Source organism: Salmo salar, chromosome ssa22 (genome assembly GCF_905237065.1).
Source record: "Salmo salar chromosome ssa22, Ssal_v3.1, whole genome shotgun sequence".
NCBI lineage: Eukaryota > Metazoa > Chordata > Actinopteri > Salmoniformes > Salmonidae > Salmo > Salmo salar.
Window position 1 is genome coordinate 40,063,459 of NC_059463.1, and position 21,542 is coordinate 40,085,000.

Below are 21,542 nucleotides of genomic sequence, written 5' to 3' on the forward strand. Positions count from 1 at the left end.
TACTGGAATTGTTTCTTCTACTGAAAAAACCCCACAAACTTTGTCAAATCATTAGGAATGTTAGATACCTGTACTCTTCCTCACAATATACTGTGTGGTACTATAAATATGAGCATATTTTCTGGTGAGCCTTACATCTAAGCCCTTTGTTGTTTCATGCTTCACCTGAAGGCACTGTGTATTCTGTATTTTTTCTTCTCTTAAACTATGTTTCCTTTCAAATATGTCCAATAAACATATGTAAGATGAAAGTGTGACACCTGTTGAACCGTGATAATATTAATGACTCTGCCATTGTTTCCCCACAGGGCCATCATGGTAACCAACCATCAGACCTAATCTGCCTGTTCGACAGACTGAACATGCTGATCCCAACCACACACAGCCCAGCTAATAAATTAGTACCATCTTTATTAGTGTGGGGGTAACAGATCAAGGCTGAGAAGATAAGATGAGGTGAGGTCAACTCCAGGACGGTCTCTCACTGGCGTCAGGGGACTGATGGCACCATAGCTGGTACTGACTGGTTTTGAGCAAAAGTCCAGAGATGGGTCCCAAATGTCATCCTATTCCATTCATAGTGAACTACTTTTGACCAGGGCCCATAGAATAGCTTGTCACATATGTGTTATATGCTGGTGTTGTGCAGGTCCTGACCTCGTATCCTTGCAGGATACCGTTGGTGCTGAGATGTTGGATGGGGTCCCACGATACCTGCATCTCGAACGCTGTCAGAGCCGTGGCATTGATCCTCGAGGGCGCCACCGTGGGCTCTGCATGGAGGGTCATGGGTAAAATAAGGGTTGGGGAGTTGGATCATATCTAACACACATAAGTACGATAAACACAATGAATTGACATAATGTGGTTGGTAAACATCTGCTTTTTTGTGTTTTTGTTCGCCCTCTTGTGGCAATCCAGCATAATGCTCCTAATCCTTCCTGCATGCCCCAGGCCTGTTCTGACTCAGCCTCCTCTGCAGAGTGCACCAGGATGATCTGACTGAAGGGTTAAGGCTAGGGTTGAGGTTAGGGTTAGAGTTAGAGTTTGGGTTGCTCACCCTCTTCTGCAGAGTGCACCACAGCGATCTGGCTGAAGGGACCCTCTCCTTTACGGTTGTAGGCTTTGATCTTCACCTCAAAGAGGCAGTAGGGAGACAGGCTCTGGTTGGAATAAACGTAGCGAGACGACTCCACGTTGGAAACACGCTCCACCACCCACGTCGGCGAGTTCTGCTTCCGGAATGCCAGGATGTAGCCGAAGCCATCTCCGTTCTGGTACTCTCTGGCCATGGGCTGGGATCAGATTCAAACAAAATTTTATGTCAATTTTCACAATGACAAAACTCTCTCTCTAACACACACACACACACACACACACACACACACACACACACTGACCGTCCAGGTGATGATGAGTTCGTTGCGGTCTCCTCCTCCTCCACCTAGTCCACTAGGGGCCACTGTGGGAGCTGCTTGCTGGGTGCGTATGGTGTGAGAGGACATACTAGGTTCTCCACTGCCCAGGATGTTACTGGCGATGACCTGGAACTCATAGTCCATCCATGGCAACAGGCCAACCACGCGAATCGACTCAGCATTGCCTTCAATGTTAGATGGGTCTGTGGGAGAAGAGAGGAGGAGAAGTCAGGGACTAATTGATTGACACAAAAACACACAGGTACACAGATAACCACACACACACAGACAGTGGTGGTCCTCTTACCTGTCCTCATCCTCTTCCAACCAGGAGACAGTGGAGAGTGACCCATGATAACATATTTCCCGATGGGGCTGTGGTTGTCATAGCCACGACTCCACCGCAACTCCACCGACGTCGCGGCAACGTTCTTCACCACCAAACCACCGGGAGGTCCCGGGGGACCTGAGGAGAGACAGTTGGAGAATGCCAAGTCAGGACTTTTATCTAACCTCCTTCATTTACATGCAAGTACAAATTCTCACCCAGAAAGTAGTGGACGTAGCTCATTGTGGCCTGGGGATAAAGATGATTATGTAAGTAAGTAATTAACTAAAAAAATCCTCATAAAATGTTACAACTAAGTTCTGCAATGCTGTAAAACAAACATTTTATAAGGATGACCATCATAGAAAAAGGTCAGGTGAGTTGTTGTGATATGTTGGGGGTCTTACCTCTGACCACCAGTTTAGCGGAGGCTGAGGCGCTGTCCACCACGGTCTGAGCTGTACAGCTGTATGTACCTGCCTGACTCAGCTGACCACTCACTATCAACAGGTCACCTATGGTCTCCTTCTGTTAGAGAGAGATAGATGGTGGAGAGGGAGAGAGAATGGGAGGGTGGAGAGAGAGAATGAGAGAGAGTGAGAGATTGAAAAGAAAGAGGGCGAGAGATTAGAGATTAAAGAGAAAGAGGGCAAGAGATGAAAGAGATGAAAGAGATTAAAGAGAAAGAGGGTGTGAGAGAAATTAAACATAAAGAGTGCGAGAGATTAAAGAGAATGGGGGCAAGAGATTAAAGAGATTAAATAGAAAGGGGGCAAGAGATTAAAGAGATTAAAGAGAAAGAGAGATTAAAGAGAGAGTGCGAGAGAGAGAGATTAAAGAGAAAGAGGGCGAGAGAAAGAGAGAGAAAGGGAGACAGATATATATATAGAGAGAGAGAAAGAGAGGGAGAGGAGAGAGAGGAAAGAGAGAGCAAGTGACAGTGGAGAGAGAAAGAGAGAAAGAGAGAAAGAGCTTGTTTAGTAATTGGAGACATGGTCTGTCTGCTACAGAGAAATAAGCCAGGTATTCAGTATTCATATCATCACCATTTCACAGCAGTATTGAAGGTAACTTTAATTAAAATGAAATTCAATGATATCCAACACTCGGCTTTAAAAGTATACACCATTATAAAGATGACTCCAGTGACAGTGAAATTTCGGTACTGACCGAAACTTGTTTGGGTCAAGATTCTAAACTCTAATCCCCAGTACACCCAGAGGCATGGAAAATGGCAGTCACATCATCAACCTAGAAGTGTTTGGTCAGCAAGACGTGAACGGTAGGAAGGGAGACTGCACATTACATGGATGGTCTCCTTGATATGGTCTGCAGCATAGATCTTAAGTGATTCAATTAAGCATGTAATAGCTGTCTCTAATAAAATGTTTGTTATTTACATAAACCCCGCTGAATGGTTCTTATTTTCATTAATCACACTGGGAATCATATTAATTTCAAGCTGTTTGATTCCAAAATCAGTTAAGCAGTTTCATTAAATTTCTAACTCTTTGATTCAAAATTACCCCAAGAGAACCCGTGGATATTTTGTGTGTCATTCATCATGACGCACCCCCATTCCTGCAATGGTTTGCTCTACAGTGGCCTGACTAACTCACCCCCTCCACGCGGTGGTACGGTCCGCCGGGGTCCTCCAGGTCTAGCAGAGCTCCGTTGAGAGCCCAGGTGAAGGTGAGGTCCATGGTGGGGTCATGTGAAGCGTGACACTGCAGCGTGACGTTCTCTCCCTGGTTGATGTCAGCGTTAGAGGGAGCCAAGGTGATCTTAGTGGCATCTGGAGCGAAGGAGGGAAAGGACAAAGGGGAGAGGAGAAGGGGAGAGTAGGAGGAGTGGAGGGGAGGATAGTGAGGGAGTTCAGTTACCTCTGACAGATTCAGTGTGTGTGTGTGTGTGTGTGTGTGTGTGTGTGTGTGTGTGTGTGTGTGTGTGTGTGTGTGTGTGTGTACCTCTAACAGACAGGTGTCCAGTGCTGTTGGCCTTGCCCAGGTAGTTCTCAGCAAAGCAGGTGTACTTCCCCTCATCGGCCCTGCTGATGTTGTGGATCCGCAGCATCCCGTCTGGAGTCACTGTCACCCTGGAAGAAGAAGCAGGAAGCTCAAGTTACCTTCATTATCTTAACAGTTTGGAAATTATTTTGGGCTTTTTAAATGTTTGGGCCTTTTAAGTGTTTGCAGTTTGTTGCTAGACAGGAGTTAATGACGAAATCAAATCTAAAACATGACAGACTTTCCTTCAGATCACGTTTCTCTTCTAATCTCCATTTGACCTTAACTTCTACCTTTTATGTTTAATTCCCTCTGGAGATGTATCAAGTGAACATTCATACACGTACACACACACGCACACACATGCGCATAGACACACAGGTTAATTAATTATGTTTTTCATCTAGACACACAGACCTAACAAAGCACCAAAATGTGATGAAATCCGCTGAAATAGGTTCCTTTGATACACACACAACAGGGGAATGCTCTTTGATCTTACCTTCTACTACATACCTATTGCACATTTTGGTTTCTCAATCAAGCCTCAGGGTAAGGTGTGTGTGTGTGTGTGTGTGTGTGTGTGTGTGTGTGTGTGTGTGTGTGTGTGTGTGTGCCTAAGTGTGTGTGTGTGGGTGAGTGTGTGAAAGGGGAAAGGGAAAGGGGGATACCTAGTCAGTTGTCCAACTGAATGTATTCAACTGAAATGGGTCTTCCGCATGAGTGAGTGTGTGTGTGTGTGTGTGAGTTAGTGCGTGTGTTTACCTGCTGCTGTTGGTAAGGAGCTCAGTACCGCGGCTCCAGAACAGGGTGGGTTTGGGGGCGGCTCGCGGCCGACACTCCATCATCACCTGCCCTCCTCGAGCTGCTGGGACCAGCCTCCTCACCGGGTTGGAGCGGAAGTCTGGGACTTGGACTGGAGACCACAACATAGGGTGGAGGAGAGGGGGAGATAAGTTACAACTGGGGTGTTGAGTTCCAGTTCTCTTGGACTGCAGTGTTTACAGGGTTTGGTTTTAACCCTTGAACCCTGACCTCTCACCTTGCACCCTCAGCTCGGCGTTGGAGTAGATGGTGCCGTGTTTGTTCTCAGCCACACACTGATACATCCCAGAATCCTCCAGGGCCAGGTTGATGACCTTCAGACGACCCCCATTGACCTCCACCCGGTCCTGAGCGAGACCAAGGGATGGATTGAGAGATAAAGGGAGGGAGAGATGATGGGAGATAGGGGATTGTAAGTGTGTATGTATGCGTGTGTGTGTGTGTTTCTGTGTGTATATGTGTGTGTGTGTGTGTGTGTGTGTGTGTGTGTGTGTATACCTGTGTGCTGAGGGGCTGTCCATTGCGTAGCCAGCGTATGGAGGGTCTTGGTTTGCCTGCTGCAACACAAGTCCAGTGCAGCTCAGAGCTGATCTCCACCTCAGAGTCACTCATCACCTGCAGCCATTCTGGCTGTGCTAGAAGGGACCAGATAAACACAGGGACAATAAAGTGCAGGTCAACACGCATGGTTTTGATGGTCATATTGTGTGTGTGTGTGTGTGTGTGTGTGTGGGGGGGGGGGGGGGTTGTGTCTCTACCCTACCTTGCACAGTGATGCGTCCTTGTTGTGTGTCGCGGCCCTCAGAGTTGTAGGCCTCACACTCATACACCCCCTCTTCATGGAAGGTCATCTCAGGCAGTGTGAGGATAGGTCCCTCTGCACTAGCCCCGGCCTTAGACGGCAACAGACCATCCACCTTCCTCCAACGGAGCTTTGGGACGGGACTGCGGAGGGAAGGAGTAGGAGAGGGGGATAAAGAGTGCAAGAGGGTTGGAGTTGGGGAGGAGGAGGGGGAGGAGGGGGAGGAGAGAGAGGGAGAGAGAGGAAATGGGTGGAAGGCAAGGAGAGAGGTACAAGAGGAGGAGAAGGAGGGAGAGGCAGGAAGGGACATGTAGGGAGAGAGTGTGTGAAAACAAAAGAAATACAACAAATTAGAGATATTCTAACATGGGACCAGAAAATGGATCAGGGACTTACTTTCCGTAGGCGAAGCATTCAAGCTGGGTGGTGTGTCCTGTCAGGGCATACGTCTCTGCTGGGAAACCCACTTTGATAGCAGGAGCTGACTTCCTGGCGTTGGCTGTGGTGAATAGAGAGGACATGTCAAAAACAGAGAAAATAGCTGATGTGGTTAAAATCTTCCCTCTTACTGAAGAAACACACTTTATCCTTCCACTTTATTTCCCTGTCCTGAAATTGTCAATTGAAATGTCAAAACTTTTCAAAGCTGTACAATTACTGTGTAAGAGTAACAGAGTCTTGAATAGGCATTTTTTCTCACTCAGCTACACGCACCAACACACACACACACACACACACAGAGAGAGTCCTGTACCATCTGGCTGCACGGTGAGCTGGTTAGCCTTGCTGAAGGTACTCTTGGTGCTAATGTCCATGTTGATGGTGGTGAAGCAGAAGTAACTTGCTGTATCGTTAGGCTCCGCCTTGGCCAGGTACAAGTTGCCCGTTACCTGGGAAACGAACCACCGACCCCCGTCAGGCTTCATGAAGCTAGGAAACTCGCTAACGAACCAGCGGTAGGAAAGAGCTAATGAGAGGAGAGTAAAAGAGACAGAGAGGAGAGGAGAAGAGAGGAGAGGAGAGTGAGACTCAGAGAGGATGCAGAGATTGAGCATGTGTGTGAGTGTGTGCATGTGTGCATGTGTGCGTGTGTGCGTGTGTGTGTGTGTGTGTGTGTGTGTGTGTGTGTGTGTGTGTGCGCGCACCTGGGTAGTGGGCGGGGGGCTGGCAGGCCAGGAAGGCACCTGCTCCCTCGTAAGCCGTCTGTGGGCTCCTCCCTTCCCCAGGGAAGTCATGGAGGTCTGGAAAAGGAGGAAAGAAGGATGTCACAAGATTATAAAAAATCTATGAAATCCACTCAGTCAAGACAAAAATGTACTTCTCACTGAGAAATGTATTCGTTTCACTATGTAAACCAATCAATGGAATGAGATGAGATCCAAATAAAGTTTGATGAACAACAACTGGGATCCTGTAAATGTTGATGAATATGCATTGTCCCCATCAACACTGAGAGAATGGTAAATAATACCTGAATAAATAAATCAATGTACTCACAGCCGAATTTGAGGTTGGCGGCCCGGCTGAGTATGGTGCCACAGCGGTTGATGGCCAGACACTGGTAGGAGCCTCCATCACGGCCGAACTGGGGACCGCTGATCACCAGGTTACCGGCTACCAGCGTGTACCGGGGGTCACCTACAGGGACGTCTGTACCATTGACGCGCCAGCTACCGGACAGGGAGGGGTTAGATAACAAACCTGTCTGATGTATACTCTGGCTGTACCCTTCTCTCTCGTATGTGACCAATTCATTTGATTTGATTTCTGTGTGTGTGTCTGTGTGTGTGCTTACCTGTACGTAGCAGCGGGACTGGCTCTAGCCTGGCAGTTGAGAGTGACTTTGCCCTCACTGAGTCCCTCTGGGTAGACCACACTGCTGGGCTGCTCTTCAAACACTGGTCCACTGTCATGACCCGTTATGCACACGTCCCCGCCTGTCAACACACACAGCCAATCAGAATCCCCCATCACCCAATGAGGGAGTTCTATTAACCTGAGCCATGGTGCACCGGTCTGTAGCCCGTGGAGTAAACGGGCAAAATAAATGAGGGAGGTGCGCCCGTCTCAAATGGAATAGTATTCTGTGCTGTTAGGTCATGTAATCAACAAGGCAGGGTGGTGCATCGTCCAGAAACATATAACATCTCTTTTCCATAAAATATATGTTCATATTTTCAAGCAAATTTTCATTGGGAAAGCAGATAAAGTGTTTTTTTAAATCAAAAGCAATCACTTTTGCATGTGAAAACAGAATTTTACTCATTACTCCACGTGCTTAATCAAGCCTAGGCTACGCCACTTTTGTTTTGAGCCGACTTTGCCTTGGGCTTGGAACAGGGAACATGGCTCACGCCAGGGAGGCAGCCTGGTTACAAAATGAATGCAATCACTTTTCACCCAGTGCAAACTCCTCCCACGAGGTAACCCGGGCCTGATAATTGAATCCCCTCAATGACCTACTACCAGCCCCTTCCAACCAATCAGGATTCAGAGTCAAAAACTGATTCCAGTGACTTTCCCTTTTCAAACAAGTTGTTTTCTATCACTTTAACATATTTTTGCCAAATTAAATGAAAATGTTTCATCACCAAAACATCCTTAATCCCATTCAGTTCACTAGAGGTAAATTAGAGGTTAATCTGTGCTTTGGGAAGCCAAGGTAAGAAATTGTCTAATTGAATGATACATTTTTACAAACAGAAGAATTTGATTAAATGTAATCTAATCCAATTGAATCTTGTCCTCTGGGAGAGTGTTGAGATGGCCTCTTTTCCCCTATTCCCTCTTCCCCTGACAGAAACCCATACTTATTTTTGCATGGCTCAGAGATGGTAACATAGATTATTTCAAATCAAATCAAAATAAATCAAAACGTATTTGTGGTGTACACAGATTAGCACATGTTAAAGCAGGTGTAGTGAAATGGTTATGTTTCTAACTCCAGCAGTGCTGTACATTTCTAACAGTACAATATGAATACACAAATAACCACCCCCTCAAAAATAACCCCAAAAATAACCAACTAAAATGGAGAAATATCAGATTTGGTTTGTGTAGTAAATGTGTGTGTGTGTGTGTGTGTGTGTGTGTGTGTGTGTGTGTGTGTGTGTGTGTGTGTGTGTGTGTGTGTGTGTGCGTGTGTGTGTGTGTGTGTGAAGCAGGAGTTGTGCAGGTAAACAGAGTACAGGATCCATCTGCACTAGAGATGGGAGTGAGTCTGGAGGGGCTACAGGCTGTCAGGGATAATACTGTTGCTACAGTGAAGAGGAGAGAGGGAGAGGAGGAGATGGGTAGAGGGAGAAGAGGAGGGCCTGAGAGGGGGAGAGGAGGAGAGGAGGAGAGGAAGGAGGGGACATAGCTTAAAAAGAGGGGAAGATAGTGTTGGGGTGGAGGGGAGCAGATAAACAAGTGTAGGAGTGGAGAGAGGGAGGAGAGGCGCGGGTAGAGGTGGAGGGGAGGAGAGGAGAGTAAAGGGTGTAGTGGAGAGAGGGAGTAGAGGCGTGGGTAGAGGTGGAGGGGAGGAGAGTAAAGGGTGTAGGGGTGGAGAGAGGGAGGAGAGGCGCGGGTAGAGGTGGAGGGGAAGAGAAAGCGATAGATGAGGAGAGTCGAAGGTGCAGGTGAAACAGCAGGCTGGAGCAGACAGCTGTTCTCAAGGTACACAGAGAATCCATCCATGTTACATAGCACAAACTGGGTTAAAGATGCCTCATGAACATATGGGAATCTAATGCTGAGTCCTCATGGCTCAGAGCGTGTGTGTGAGAGAGAGAGGGTAAAAGGGATGGTGTTTTTGTGTGTGTGTGTGTGTGTGTGTGTGTGTGTGCGTGTGTGTGTGTGTGTGTGTGTGAGTGTGTGCGTGTGTGTATATAAAAGCGAGCATCTATCTTTTTCAGCCATCTATTTCCTGTCTTTGGGGGCTGTGAAATCCACTGGTCACTTACTGTAAATCTCATTGGATTGATTGCTTTCATTTTACACCTGCGACCCTTTCATACTCTTGCTTGTGCCTGTCGTTTTTTCCCGCTAACGTTACGACCGGGGAAATGTTTGTAATGACCTGTCAAACACACCCCGGTAATGGCTGAAATGGGCTCAATGGGATACCTGGCTTTCTGTTGAATCTATAAGATTTTTCTTGTGATATCTCCACATCACAAGAAAGAGAAGAAACAGAATGTTATTTTGATGGGTGTTCATTTTTTGTGGAACTTAAAAAAAGTTATAATTTAATACAGTTTAAATTTTACAAAATAGATTAGCTGAAATGACTTCCGAAAATGAAAACTCGGATTAGTGATATTAGTGATATTATGTCTAATCTCACAAACATTGTAAAGTACGTTGAGATAGGTGTAATCTAGAGCTAAGCATGTTGTTTTTAATCCCAGGGTATCCTGTTGAATTACGCAAGAGAACATCACAACAAACGTAATTAATGAGGCAGTCTAGACAGCACAGGTGAGTGCAGGTAGGAATAGACAGCAGTACAGGCTGGTGGGAGGAGCTATAGGAGGACGGTTCATTGTAATAGATGGAATGGAATACATTGAACGGTATCAAACACATTAAACATTGGGAAACCAAATGCTTGACTCTGTTCCATTAATTCCATTCCAGCCATTACAATGAGCCTGTCCTCCTATAGCTCCTCCTACTAGCCTCCACTGCAAGACAGAGCAAGTGCTTGGTGGTTGCAGCCCTTTTCCTCTCCTTTATGTTATTTTATTCATATATGCAAATACACCAAGTGTATTTATGCAAATTAGGTGCGTATCATTTTCTATCACAAAGTTTAAAAAAATACCTGATACAAAAAGAAAATGTGAGTGCATTCTAAGATAAAAAAAAAGGACAATAAATTGAATACCTGAATTCCCACCAAAATCACTGAACATTCATTATTTGTCCATGCCAGAAACATGTTTCTTGTGCTATAATTAAGTCAATATATGATGGATGTTGTGTGTGTATTTTTATGTGTATATTTGTATGTGTGTGTGTATGTCTCTGTGTGTGTGTGTGTGTGTGTGTGTGTGTGTGTGTGTGTGTGTGTGTGTGTGTGTCAGAGGTGGGACCAAGTCACTATTATTCGAGTCACAAGCAAGTCTCAAGTCACAAGGTTCGAATCTCAAGTCGAGTCCCAAGTAGAATGGGTCGAGTTCAGTTAAATCCAATTCTAAGAGCAAGTTCCGTTTTTTCAAGTCGTCTCATGTCAAGAAAAAAAAATCTATGCAGGCAATGACCTCAACAACATATCTTTGTCTATTTATTGAGGCTACCAGACAGCCCTTTTCATTATTTTGTATACAACACATTTTGATTATGTAATAATACATTTTTACAACAAATTCCAAATGCAAGCTTCATAAGTAAATGATTGATTTACAGTGTGCTGGTCTAATCAGAGGGCTGAGTGTGTGTTTCACTAGCCAATTTGTTTTTTGCAACTGCCATACTGTCTCTATACTGTCTCTGACTGCGTGGACAGTAATCCACAGGGAATCTGGCCCACAAAATGACTGACAAAACTTAACAAAACCTTGCCAGATCATTTCAAGTCATCAGTCTGAAGTCAAAGTCGAGTCCCAAGTTATTTGATTTTCTATCATGTCGAGTCTCAAGAAATCAAATTTGTGACTCGAGTCAAACTCCTCTGTGTATACAATATGTGTGTGTGTATGTGTGTGTGTGTGTATGAGTGTGCGTGTGTGTATGAGTGTGTGTGTGTGATTCACTTCATCAACAGACCAACGGAGCATTGACGGAGCTAGTAATTACAATTTCATGGACTGTGTGCTGTCCACAGGGATCGACTATGCGTGACTGCACGCTTGGCTACAGTGGAAAAGCTTTTTACATTTCAACAAAGGAACGCTACAACACATCTTCATTTATCATTCATGAGATCGCTGAATTATTTCAACTCTGTCGTCAAAAGAAAAAAAATAAGAAAAAGACATCTCAAGAAAATCGAATCCCTTCCGCCTGCTGGTAAAAAGAAACAGCAGAAAATGGTTATCTGGCCTGAAGCACCCAAGATCTGCAGACCCCCTACTTTTGGTTCTCCAGACACACACTCTCACACCCAACCATCAGTCTGATAACACGCATGGACATGTTGAGTGTGTGTCTGCTGTGAGAGGCAGTGGCTGGCTAGGGAAGCACCATAACAGAAATAGGTTGCATGGGCAGGGGAGAGGTGAATGAAGGGGAGAGGAGAGGTGAATGGAGGGGAGAGGAGAATGAAGGGGAGAGGAGAGGTGAATGAAGGGGAGGGGAGAGGTGAATGAAGGGGAGGGGAGAGGTGAATGAAGGGGAGGGGAGAGGAGAATGAAGGGGAGAGGAGAGGTGAATGAAGGGGAGGGGAGAGGTGAATGAAGGGGAGGGGGAGGTGAATGAAGGGGAGGGGAGAGATGAATGAAGGGGAGGGGAGAGGTGAATGAAGGGGAGGGGAGAGGTGAATGAAGGGGAGAGGAGAGGTGAATGAAGGGGAGGGGAGAGGTGAATGAAGGGGAGGGGAAAGGTAAAGGAAGGGGAGGGGAGAGGTGAATAAAGGGGAGAGGTGAAGGAAGGGGAGGGGAGAGGTGAATTAAGAGTATCGGAGAGGTGAATGAAGGGGAGGGGAGAGGTGAATGAAAGGGAGGGGAGCGGTGAATGAAGGTGAGGGGAGAGGTGAATGAAAGGGAGGGGAGAGGTAAAGGAAGGGGAAGGGAGAGGTGAATGAAGGGGAGGGGAGAGGTGAATGAAGGGGAGGGGAGGGGAGAAGTGAATGAAGGGGAGTGGAGAGGTGAATTAAGGGTAGGGGAGAGGTGAATGAAGGGGAGGGGAGAGGTGAATGAAAGGGAGGGGAGAGGTGAATGAAGGGGAGGGGAGAGGTGAATGAAAGGGAGGGGAGAGGTAAAGGAAGGAGAGGGGAGGGGAGAGGTGAATGAAGGGGAGGGGAGAGGTGAATGAAGGGGAGGGGAGGGTAGAGGTGAATGAAGGGGAGAGGTGAAGGAAGGGGAGGGGAGGGGAGAGGTAAAGGAAGGGGAGGGGAGGGGAGAGGTGAATGAAGGGGAGGGGAGAGGTGAATGAAGGGGAGGGGAAAGGTAAAGGAAGGGGAGAGGTGAAGGAAGGGGAGGGGAGGGGAGAGATAAAGGAAGGGGAGGGGAGAGGTGAATGAAGGGGAGAGGTGAAGGAAGGGGAGGGGAGGGGAGAGGTAAAGGAAGGGGAGGGGAGAGGTGAATGAAGGGGAGAGGAGAGGTGAATGAAGGGGAGGGGAGAGGTGAATGAAGGGGAGGGGAAAGGTAAAGGAAGGGGAGGGGAGAGGTGAATAAAGGGGAGAGGTGAAGGAAGGGGAGGGGAGAGGTGAATTAAGAGTATCGGAGAGGTGAATGAAGGGGAGGGGAGAGGTGAATGAAAGGGAGGGGAGCGGTGAATGAAGGTGAGGGGAGAGGTGAATGAAAGGGAGGGGAGAGGTAAAGGAAGGGGAAGGGAGAGGTGAATGAAGGGGAGGGGAGAGGTGAATGAAGGGGAGGGGAAAGGTAAAGGAAGGGGAGAGGTGAAGGAAGGGGAGGGGAGGGGAGAGGTAAAGGAAGGGGAGGGGAGAGGTGAATGAAGGGGAGGGAAGAGGTGAATAAAGGGGAGAGGTGAAGGAAGGGGAGGGAAGAGGTGAATGAAAGGGAGGGGAGCGGTGAATGAAGGGGAGGGGAGAGGTGAATGAAAGGGAGGGGAGAGGTAAAGGAAGGGGAAGGGAGAGGTGAATGAAGGGGAGGGGAGAGGTGAATGAAGGGGAGGGGAGAGGTGAATGAAGGGGAGAGGAGAGGTGAATTAAGGGTAGGGGAGAGGTGAATGAAGGGAGGGAAGGTGAATTAAGGGTAGGGGAGAGGTGAATGAAGGGGAGGGGAGAGGTGAATGAAAGGGAGGGGAGAGGTGAATGAAGGGGTGGGGAGAGGTGAAGGAAAGGGAGGGGAGAGGTGAATGAAGGGGAGGGGAGAGGTGAATGAAGGGGAGGGGAGAGGTGAATGAAAGGGAGGGGAGATGTGAATGAAGGGGAGGGGAGAGGTGAATGAAAGGGAGGGGAGAGGTGAATTAAGGGTAGGGGAGAGGTGAATGAAGGGGAGGGGAGAGGTGGATGAAGGGGTGGGGAGAGGTGAAGGAAAGGGAGGGGAGAGGGTGATTTTAATAACAAAGACTGACATAGTGGATGTGTTCATTTTGATGGGGAACGAGCCTGGAGCTGAAGTCCATCTTAATTTACTAGTCAGTTCAGGCATTGAATACCACTCCTACAGAAAATGTTATTTTATTCAATTCACAGGCCAGGACTGAGAGGAGACATATTCATTGGTAGTATTGAACGTTTCTGACTGATGGAGTGGGCGTGAGAGTAGAACTGACAGTGAAGGGGATGTGAGGAGGAAAGGTTCTGACTGATGGAGTGGGCGTGAGAGGAGAACTGACAGTGAAGGGGATGTGAGGAGGAAAGGTTCTGACTGATGGAGTGGGCGTGAGAATCAGTGAAGGGGATGTGAGAGAAAGGTTCTGACTGATGGAGTGGGCGTGAGAGGAGAACTGACAGTGAAGGGGATGTGAGGAGAGTTCTGACTGATGGAGTGGGCGTGAGAGTAGAACTGACAGTGAAGGGGATGTGAGGAGGAAAGGTTCTGACTGATGGAGTGGGCGTGAGAGGAGAACTGACAGTGAAGGGGATGTGAGGAGGAAAGGTTCTGACTGATGGAGTGGGCGTGAGAGGAGAACTGACAGTGAAGGGGATGTGAGGAGGAAAGGTTCTGACATTGGAACACAGGAGAAAGAGAATAGACGAGAACACTGGAGGAGAGGAGGGGACAGGACAGGAGAGGAGAGGAGAGGGGCAGACATGAAATGTGAGGAGAGGAGAGGACCGGAGAGGAGAGGACAGGAGCAGACATGAGAGGAGAGGAGTGTAGAAGAGAGGAGAGGAGTAGAGAGGAGTGAGAGGAGAAGAGATGAGAGGACAGGAGCAGATATTAGAGGAGAGGAGTGGAGAAGAGGTGAGAGGAGAGGAGATGAGAGGACAGGAGCAGACATGAGAGAAGAGGAGGAGAGGAGAGGAGAGGAGAGGAGCAGACATGAAATGTGAGGAGAGGACAGGAGAGGAGAGGACAGGAGCAGACATGAGAGGAGAGGAGAGGAGTGTAGAAGAGAGGAGAGGAGTAGAGAGGAGTGAGAGGAGAGGAGATGAGAGGACAGGAGCAGATATTAGAGGAGAGGAGTGGAGAAGAGAAGAGGTGAGAGGAGAGGAGATGAGAGGACAGGAGCAGACATGAGAGGAGAGGAGAGGAGAGGAGAGGAGAGGAGAGGAGAGGAGAGGAGAGGAGAGGAGAGGAGAGGAGAAGAGAAGAGAAGAGAGGAGAGGAGAGGACAGGACAGGAGCAGACATGAGAGGAGAGGAGAGGAGAGGACAGGACAGGAGCAGACATGAGAGAAGAGGAGAGGACATGAGAGAAGAGGAGAGGACAGGTGTGGAGAGGAGAGGACAGGAGAGGACATGGGAGAAGAGGAGAGGACATGAGAGAAGAGGAGATGACAGGTGTGGAGAGGAGAGGACAGGAGAGGACATGAGAGAAGAGGAGAGGACATGAGAGAAGAGGAGACGACAGGTGTGGAGAGGAGAGGACAGGAACAGACATGAGAGAAAAGAGGACAGGAGCAGACATGAGAGAAGAGGAGAGGAAAGGAGTGGAGAGGAGAGGAGTGGAGAGGACAGGTAACAGAAAAAAGTGAGAAACCTTACCGACAGCGTAGCTCAGAGCTAAGGAGCTGAGGCTCAACAGAAACAGCAAAAGCCCCATTTTCACACTCTGATCAGAACTGGACCGAACAGGATCAGAACCAGATCTGCACCACACCAGGAGGAAATTAGAAGTGGCTTATCAGTGCCTGTGGAGAACAAAAAGAAAGACAGATTTACTCCTGGTTAAACTACACGGCTAGCACTCTTACACGTGGCCTACAAGCAGAACTGATCTATTCTTCTGAACATCCTAACAGTACAATGTCTCTGGACTGAAGCATTGTGGAACAACACTAGAGCTGGGGTGTGTCCCAAATGGCACCTTATTCCCTACTACATCATTTTTTGGGGACCAGAGCCTTATGGGCCTATGTCAAAGGTAGTGCATTATATAGGGAATATAGTGCCATTTGAGACTCAACCCTGGATAGTATGCTCCAGTGGCCTTATCTCTTCAGTAGCTATCTCTCCTGCTGCCTCTCACACACCCAGGAGACTGTCTCCCCATGCAGTATGCACTCTTCTTCATGTTACATTACAGAATAAATACTAGCCCAAGGTAGAGGAGAGAGAGAGAAACAGAACAAACAGAACAAACCTTTAACAATGTCGTCTCTTACCTTCTTATATTTCCTCCGTCCCCGCTCTCTATCTCCTTCCCTGTCTCTCTATCTCCTTCCCTGTCTCTCTATCTCCTTCCCTTTCTCTCCATCTCCTTCCCTTTCTCTCCATCTCATTCCCTTTCTATCTCCTTCCCTTTCTCTCCATCTCCTTCCCTTTCTATCTCCTTCCCTTTCTCTCCATTTCCTTCCCTTTCTATCTCCTTCCCTTTCTCTCTTGCTCTCTCTTAGTTGAAATCCCTGGCCAAACACACAGACTCACTAAACACATTTCCACCTAATCTAAATTCAGCACTGTATGGCAAAAAAAGAACTCAAAACAATATAGTCCAATCCGAACGTAGAAAGCAAGAGGGTATTAATTGATCAAGTGTATTATACTCTTCAAATCCAATAAAGGTCCAAGGACTTTAGAAACATCAATAGAACAGGAAGGTTCAGGCTTTTTCCCTCGGAAGCTGGCACATAAGGTACAATTAGATCTAGTACATCTGTCGGAATGTCGTCCAGACAGCTCACAGCCTAGTAGACTCGCTTACAGACCAGGAACAAGTTACTCCATGGCAGAATTCCCCCCGACAGACCCTGGCTAACATTATCTACTCTGTCAGTCTGTGTTCTCGCACAGTGTTCTCCCCCTGTGCGCTCCCTCTCTCCCCAAACTGTCACCTTCTGACATTTCACTGGATACTACTGTTATTAAACACACAGCAGAAATAGAGGGGGGGGGGGGCTATTGGGAGGAAGGAAGAAAGAGGGAGAGAGAGAGTTATGATGAGAGAGAGGGGGGATTGGGAGAGGCAGAGGGAGCGGGAGAAGGAGAGAGAAAGAGAGGGGGGCAGACTGAGAGCGAAAGATAGCAATAAATAATAATATTTTGAGGGTGCTTATATTTGTTCTGTTAACACAAGTGTATAACGGAAATGCCCAACGCTCTAACCTTGCGGCTACCTGCCATCCTGAAGACAGCAGAGACAGCAGAGAAACAGACAGAAACCCAGCCGGGCAGAGACAGAGAGATATAGCTCATCAAATCAGCTCACAGCTTAATGGACTGTGGAAGGAGAAGAGGGGAGCAGCATATCACATTGCTCTCACGTCTCCATTGCACCACAGCCAAACATCTGAGGCTGGTTCAACAGTTAGCTCAAAGCAGATAGAAACATTCTGTATGACATTCTTTATGTCCAGTCTATGCTTTAATAAGGCTTGGATACACTGAGTTGGCATCGGCGCTGGAATGTATAGCGGCCGTTTTACATGCTCCTGACCAATTCTATTATTTTGTGTGTTTTTTTTGCGTTGATCGTAACTCTTTTTTACATAATGTTTCTGCCATCATTTCCTATGACCGAAAAGAGCTTCACTAACCTCAATTTGGATTAAGATTTCTACTTCAGTGAGTCTTCGGTGCAGGATATACTGCTCACCCCAGACCAGGCCCTATTCCCGACACTTGGAAAAGAAAGAGACGGCGATATAGAGGCCGACGTGCGGGCAACCTGATGAAACTACAGACGCGAGTAAATTTAACCCCCTCTACCCTCTGTTCTAGTGGCGAATATACAATCACTGGAGAACAAACTGGACGAGCTCCGTTCAAGATTATCCTATCAACAGAAAATTGACTGAACAAGGACATGGATAATACACATCTAGCTGGTTATTCTATGCATTGGCAGGACAGAATGGCAATGTCGGGTAAACTCAAGGGGGGTGGTGTTTGTCTCTTTGTTAACAACAGCTGGTGTGCTATCTCTAATATTAAGGAAGTCTTGAGGTTCTGAGTTAGAATACCTCATGACAGGCTGTAGACCATACTACTCCACACACAGAGATGCATACAAAGCTCTCTCTCGCCCTCCATTTGGCAAATCTGACTATAACTCTATCCTCCTGATTCCTGCTTACAAGCAAAAACTTAAACAGGAAGTACCAATTACGCGCTCAATACGGAAGTGGTCCGACGAAGCGGATGCAAAGCTACAGGACTGTTTGCTAGCACAGACTGGCACATGTTCCGGGACTCATCCGATGGCACTAAGGAGTTTACCACATCAGTCACTGGCTTCATTAATAAGTGAATCAACGACTACATCCCCACAGTGACCGTACATACATATCCCAACCAGAAGCCACAGGCAACATCCACACTCAGCTAAAAGGCTAGTGCTGCTGCTTTCAAGGAGCGGGACACTAACCCGGATGCTTATAAGAAATCCTGCTATGCCCTCTGACAAACAAACAAACAGGCAACGCGTCAATACAGGACTAAGATTGAATCCTACTGCACCGGCTCTGATGCTCGTCGAATGTGGCAGTGTTTGAAAACTAGCACGGATTACAAAGGGAAACCCAGCCGTGAGCTGCACAGTGACATAAGCCGACCAGATGAACTAAATGCATTCTATGCTCATCGAGTAAAGCAACACTGAACCATGAGTGAGAGCACCAGCTGGTCCAGACAACTGTGTGATCACACTCTCCATAGTCAATGTGAATAAGACCTTTAAACAGTTTAACATTCACAAGGCCGCAGGGCCAGATGGATTGCCAGACGTGTACTCAGAGCATGCCCTGACTAGCTGGCCAGTGTCTTCAATGATATTTTAACCTCTCCCAGACCCACTCTGTGTTACTTACATGGTTCAAGCAGATCACCATAGTCCCTGTGTCCAGGAACGCCAAGGTAACCTGTCTAAATAACTATCGCCCCATAACACTCACATATGTAGCCATGAAAGGTTTTGAAAGACTGGTCTTGGCTCACATCAACACCATCATCGCAGACAGCCTGGACCCACTCCAATTCGCATTTCTCCCCAACAGATCCAAAGATGATGCAATCTCCATTGCACTCCACACTGCCCTTTCCCATTTGGACAAAAGGAACACCTACGTGAGAATGCTGTTCATTGACTACAGCTCAGTGTTCAACACCATAATGCCTTCCAAACTCATCACTAAGCTAGGACCATGGGACTGAACACCTCTCTCTGCAACTGGATCCTGGACTTCCTGATGGAATGTCCCCAGGTGGTGAGGGTACTGTAGGCAACAACACATCAGTCACGCTGACCCTCAACACGGGGGCCCCTCAGAGGTGCGTGCTTAGTCCCCTCCTGTACTCCCTGTTCACCAATGACTGCGTGGCCGCGCACAACTCAAACACCATCATTAAGTTTGCCGACAATATGACGGTGATAGGGCTGATTATCAATAACAGTGAGACAGCCCATTGAGAGGTCAGAGACCTGGCAGTGTGATGCCAGGACAACAACCTCTCACTCAATGTCAGGAAGACAAAGGAGCTGATCATGGACTACAGGAAATGGAGGGCTGAGCACGCCCCATTCACATTGATGGGGCTGTAGTGGAGCGGGTCGAGAGCTTCAAGTTCTTTGGTGTCCACATCACTAACGATGTATCATGGTCCAAACACACCAACACAGTTGTTAAGAGAGCACTACAATGCCTCTTCCCCCTCAGGAGGTTGAAAAGATTTGCCATGGGCCCTCAGATCCTCAAAAAGTACAACAGCTGTACCATTGAGAGCATCTTGACTGGCTGTATCACCACTTGGTTTGACAATCGCTTGGCATCCAACCGCAAGTTGATACAGAAGGTAGTGCTTACAGCCAAGTACATCACATCCAGGACCTCTTTAGCTGGCGGTGTCAGAGGAAGGCCCTAAAAATTGTCAAAGACTCCAGCCACCCGTCATAGACTGTTCTCTCTGCTACCGCAGGGAAAGTGGTACTGATGCACCAAGTCTGCAACCAACAGGACCCTGAACAGCTTCTACCCCCAAGCCATAACACCCATTTTGCACACATTTTTTTGACTCATCACATACGCTGCTGCTACTGTTTACTATCTGTCCCTTTATATCTACCTCAATTACCTCATACCCCTGCACCCCTGCACAGACTCAGTACTGGTACCCCTGGTATATAACCAAGTTATTGTTACTCATCGTGTATCTACTATTACTTTTATTATTATGTGTTTTACTTTTCTATTATTTCTCTATTTACTTTCTCTCTGCATTGTTGGGAAGGACCTGTAGGTAAGCATTTCACTGTTAGTCCACACCTGTTGTTCGCAAAGCATGTGACAAATACAATTTGATTGATTTGATTTAGATGAAGACAAGACAAGACAATTAGTAAAAAATAAATGGTTGTTGCAATGGAACACGACTCCTGCAGATGCAGGTGCATCCCTTTAAAGATCAGTGCAGACATTTTGTTGAACCAGATGGTTTCCTTACGGTATCTCATTACTAAATGAGGAGCTACAACCAGGTGTTGTGCATTTAGCAATCAACCGAACCACAAATGAACAAGACACGTCTGTCTCACAGAATGAGAGTTTTCTGTCAATCGCGCGGGACTAATTGTCGTATTAGAGTGAAATCTGTCCAATGTGTGCAGTTAGTGCAGACCCTTCCATTTGTGTGTGCAGCGCTGTGGAACATTGTGGCCCATTGTGGATCCTCGGGGTGAGTCACCCATCAGTGCACACCTCTTCCACTCTATTCCTCCTCTCTCTTTCTCTCTTCTCTCTCTGCTCCTCTCTCTGCTCCTGTAATTGGAACTCAGAACTCTGACACATTCTGACAGATAACAGTAATGGAACCAGCACTCTAGAAGGGAGAAGTTCCTCCCTTGGGCACTGATCTAGAACCTGTTATATAGCCTCTCCATATCCTAACCCTAATCATAAGAGGGGGGAAACACAACTGACCCTAGATCAGTGTCTGGTAGTGGCAACTTCATTGTTATCTGTTTTCTGCTCTCAGCTGAATCATTCTGGGCTGTTTCTGGGGACAAGCCGGTCAAGCAATCTAACAAAGGAGAACTGATGTCGCGTTTTTAATGAGTGGTTTGAAGAGGAGAGGGCCCAGAGTGGGGATTCTACAGAGTGGGGATTCTACAGAGTGGGTATTCTACCGAGTGGTGATTCTACAGAGTGGGTATTCTACAGAGTGGGTATTCTACAGAGTGGTGATTCTACAGAGTGGTGATTCTACAGAGTGGGTATTCTACAGAGTGGGTATTCTACAGAGTGGTGATTCTACAGAGTGGGTATTCTACAGAGTGGGTATTCTACAGAGTGGTGATTCTACAGAGTGGGTATTCTACAGAGTGGGGATTCTACAGAGTGGGGATTCTACAGAGTGGGTATTCTACAGAGTGGTGATTCTACAGAGTGGGTATTCTACAGAGTGGGTATTCTACGGAGTGGGTATTCTACAGAGTGGGTATTCTACAGAGTGGGTATTCTACAGAGTGTGTATTCTACAGAGTGGTGATTCTACAGAGTGGGTATTCTACAGAGTGGGGATTCTACAGAGTGTGTATTCTACAGAGTGTGTATTCTACAGAGTGGGTATTCTACAGAGTGGGTATTCTACAGAGTGGTGATTCTACAGAGTGGGTATTCTACAGAGTGGGTATTCTACAGAGTGGGGATTCTACAGAGTGTGTATTCTACAGAGTGTGTATTCTACAGAGTGGGTATTCTACAGAGTGGGTATTCTACAGAGTGTGTATTCTACAGAGTGTGTATTCTACAGAGTGTGTATTCTACAGAGTGTGTATTCTACAGAGTGTGTATTCTACAGAGTGGTGATTCTACAGAGTGGGTATTCTACAGAGTGGGGATTCTACAGAGTGTGTATTCTACAGAGTGTGTATTCTACAGAGTGGGTATTCTACAGAGTGGGTATTCTACAGAGTGGGGATTCTACAGCATAGAGTGAGCAGAAAAGAGAGGGA

At 47.1% G+C, this 21,542-nt stretch overlaps 1 protein-coding gene across 2 annotated transcripts in view; it reads right to left on the minus strand.

Moving 5' to 3' along the window:
• Positions 1 to 21,542, minus strand: part of cntn2 (contactin 2) — an 80,639-nt gene that overhangs the window by 10,294 nt on the left and 48,803 nt on the right. For both annotated transcript variants that reach the window (XM_014167764.2, XM_014167765.2), the window contains 17 exons: positions 15,140 to 15,285; positions 7,175 to 7,316; positions 6,877 to 7,049; positions 6,525 to 6,620; positions 6,134 to 6,346; positions 5,776 to 5,878; positions 5,341 to 5,522; positions 5,076 to 5,212; positions 4,795 to 4,924; positions 4,518 to 4,668; positions 3,714 to 3,841; positions 3,366 to 3,541; positions 2,154 to 2,274; positions 1,726 to 1,884; positions 1,401 to 1,621; positions 1,061 to 1,295; positions 658 to 773 (listed from right to left, as the gene is read on the minus strand). In XM_014167764.2, coding sequence (XP_014023239.1) covers positions 658 to 773; positions 1,061 to 1,295; positions 1,401 to 1,621; positions 1,726 to 1,884; positions 2,154 to 2,274; positions 3,366 to 3,541; positions 3,714 to 3,841; positions 4,518 to 4,668; positions 4,795 to 4,924; positions 5,076 to 5,212; positions 5,341 to 5,522; positions 5,776 to 5,878; positions 6,134 to 6,346; positions 6,525 to 6,620; positions 6,877 to 7,049; positions 7,175 to 7,316; positions 15,140 to 15,197 — 2,541 coding nt within the window. In that variant the 5' untranslated portion in view covers positions 15,198 to 15,285. The remainder of the gene's footprint in view (positions 1 to 657; positions 774 to 1,060; positions 1,296 to 1,400; positions 1,622 to 1,725; positions 1,885 to 2,153; positions 2,275 to 3,365; positions 3,542 to 3,713; positions 3,842 to 4,517; positions 4,669 to 4,794; positions 4,925 to 5,075; positions 5,213 to 5,340; positions 5,523 to 5,775; positions 5,879 to 6,133; positions 6,347 to 6,524; positions 6,621 to 6,876; positions 7,050 to 7,174; positions 7,317 to 15,139; positions 15,286 to 21,542) is intronic.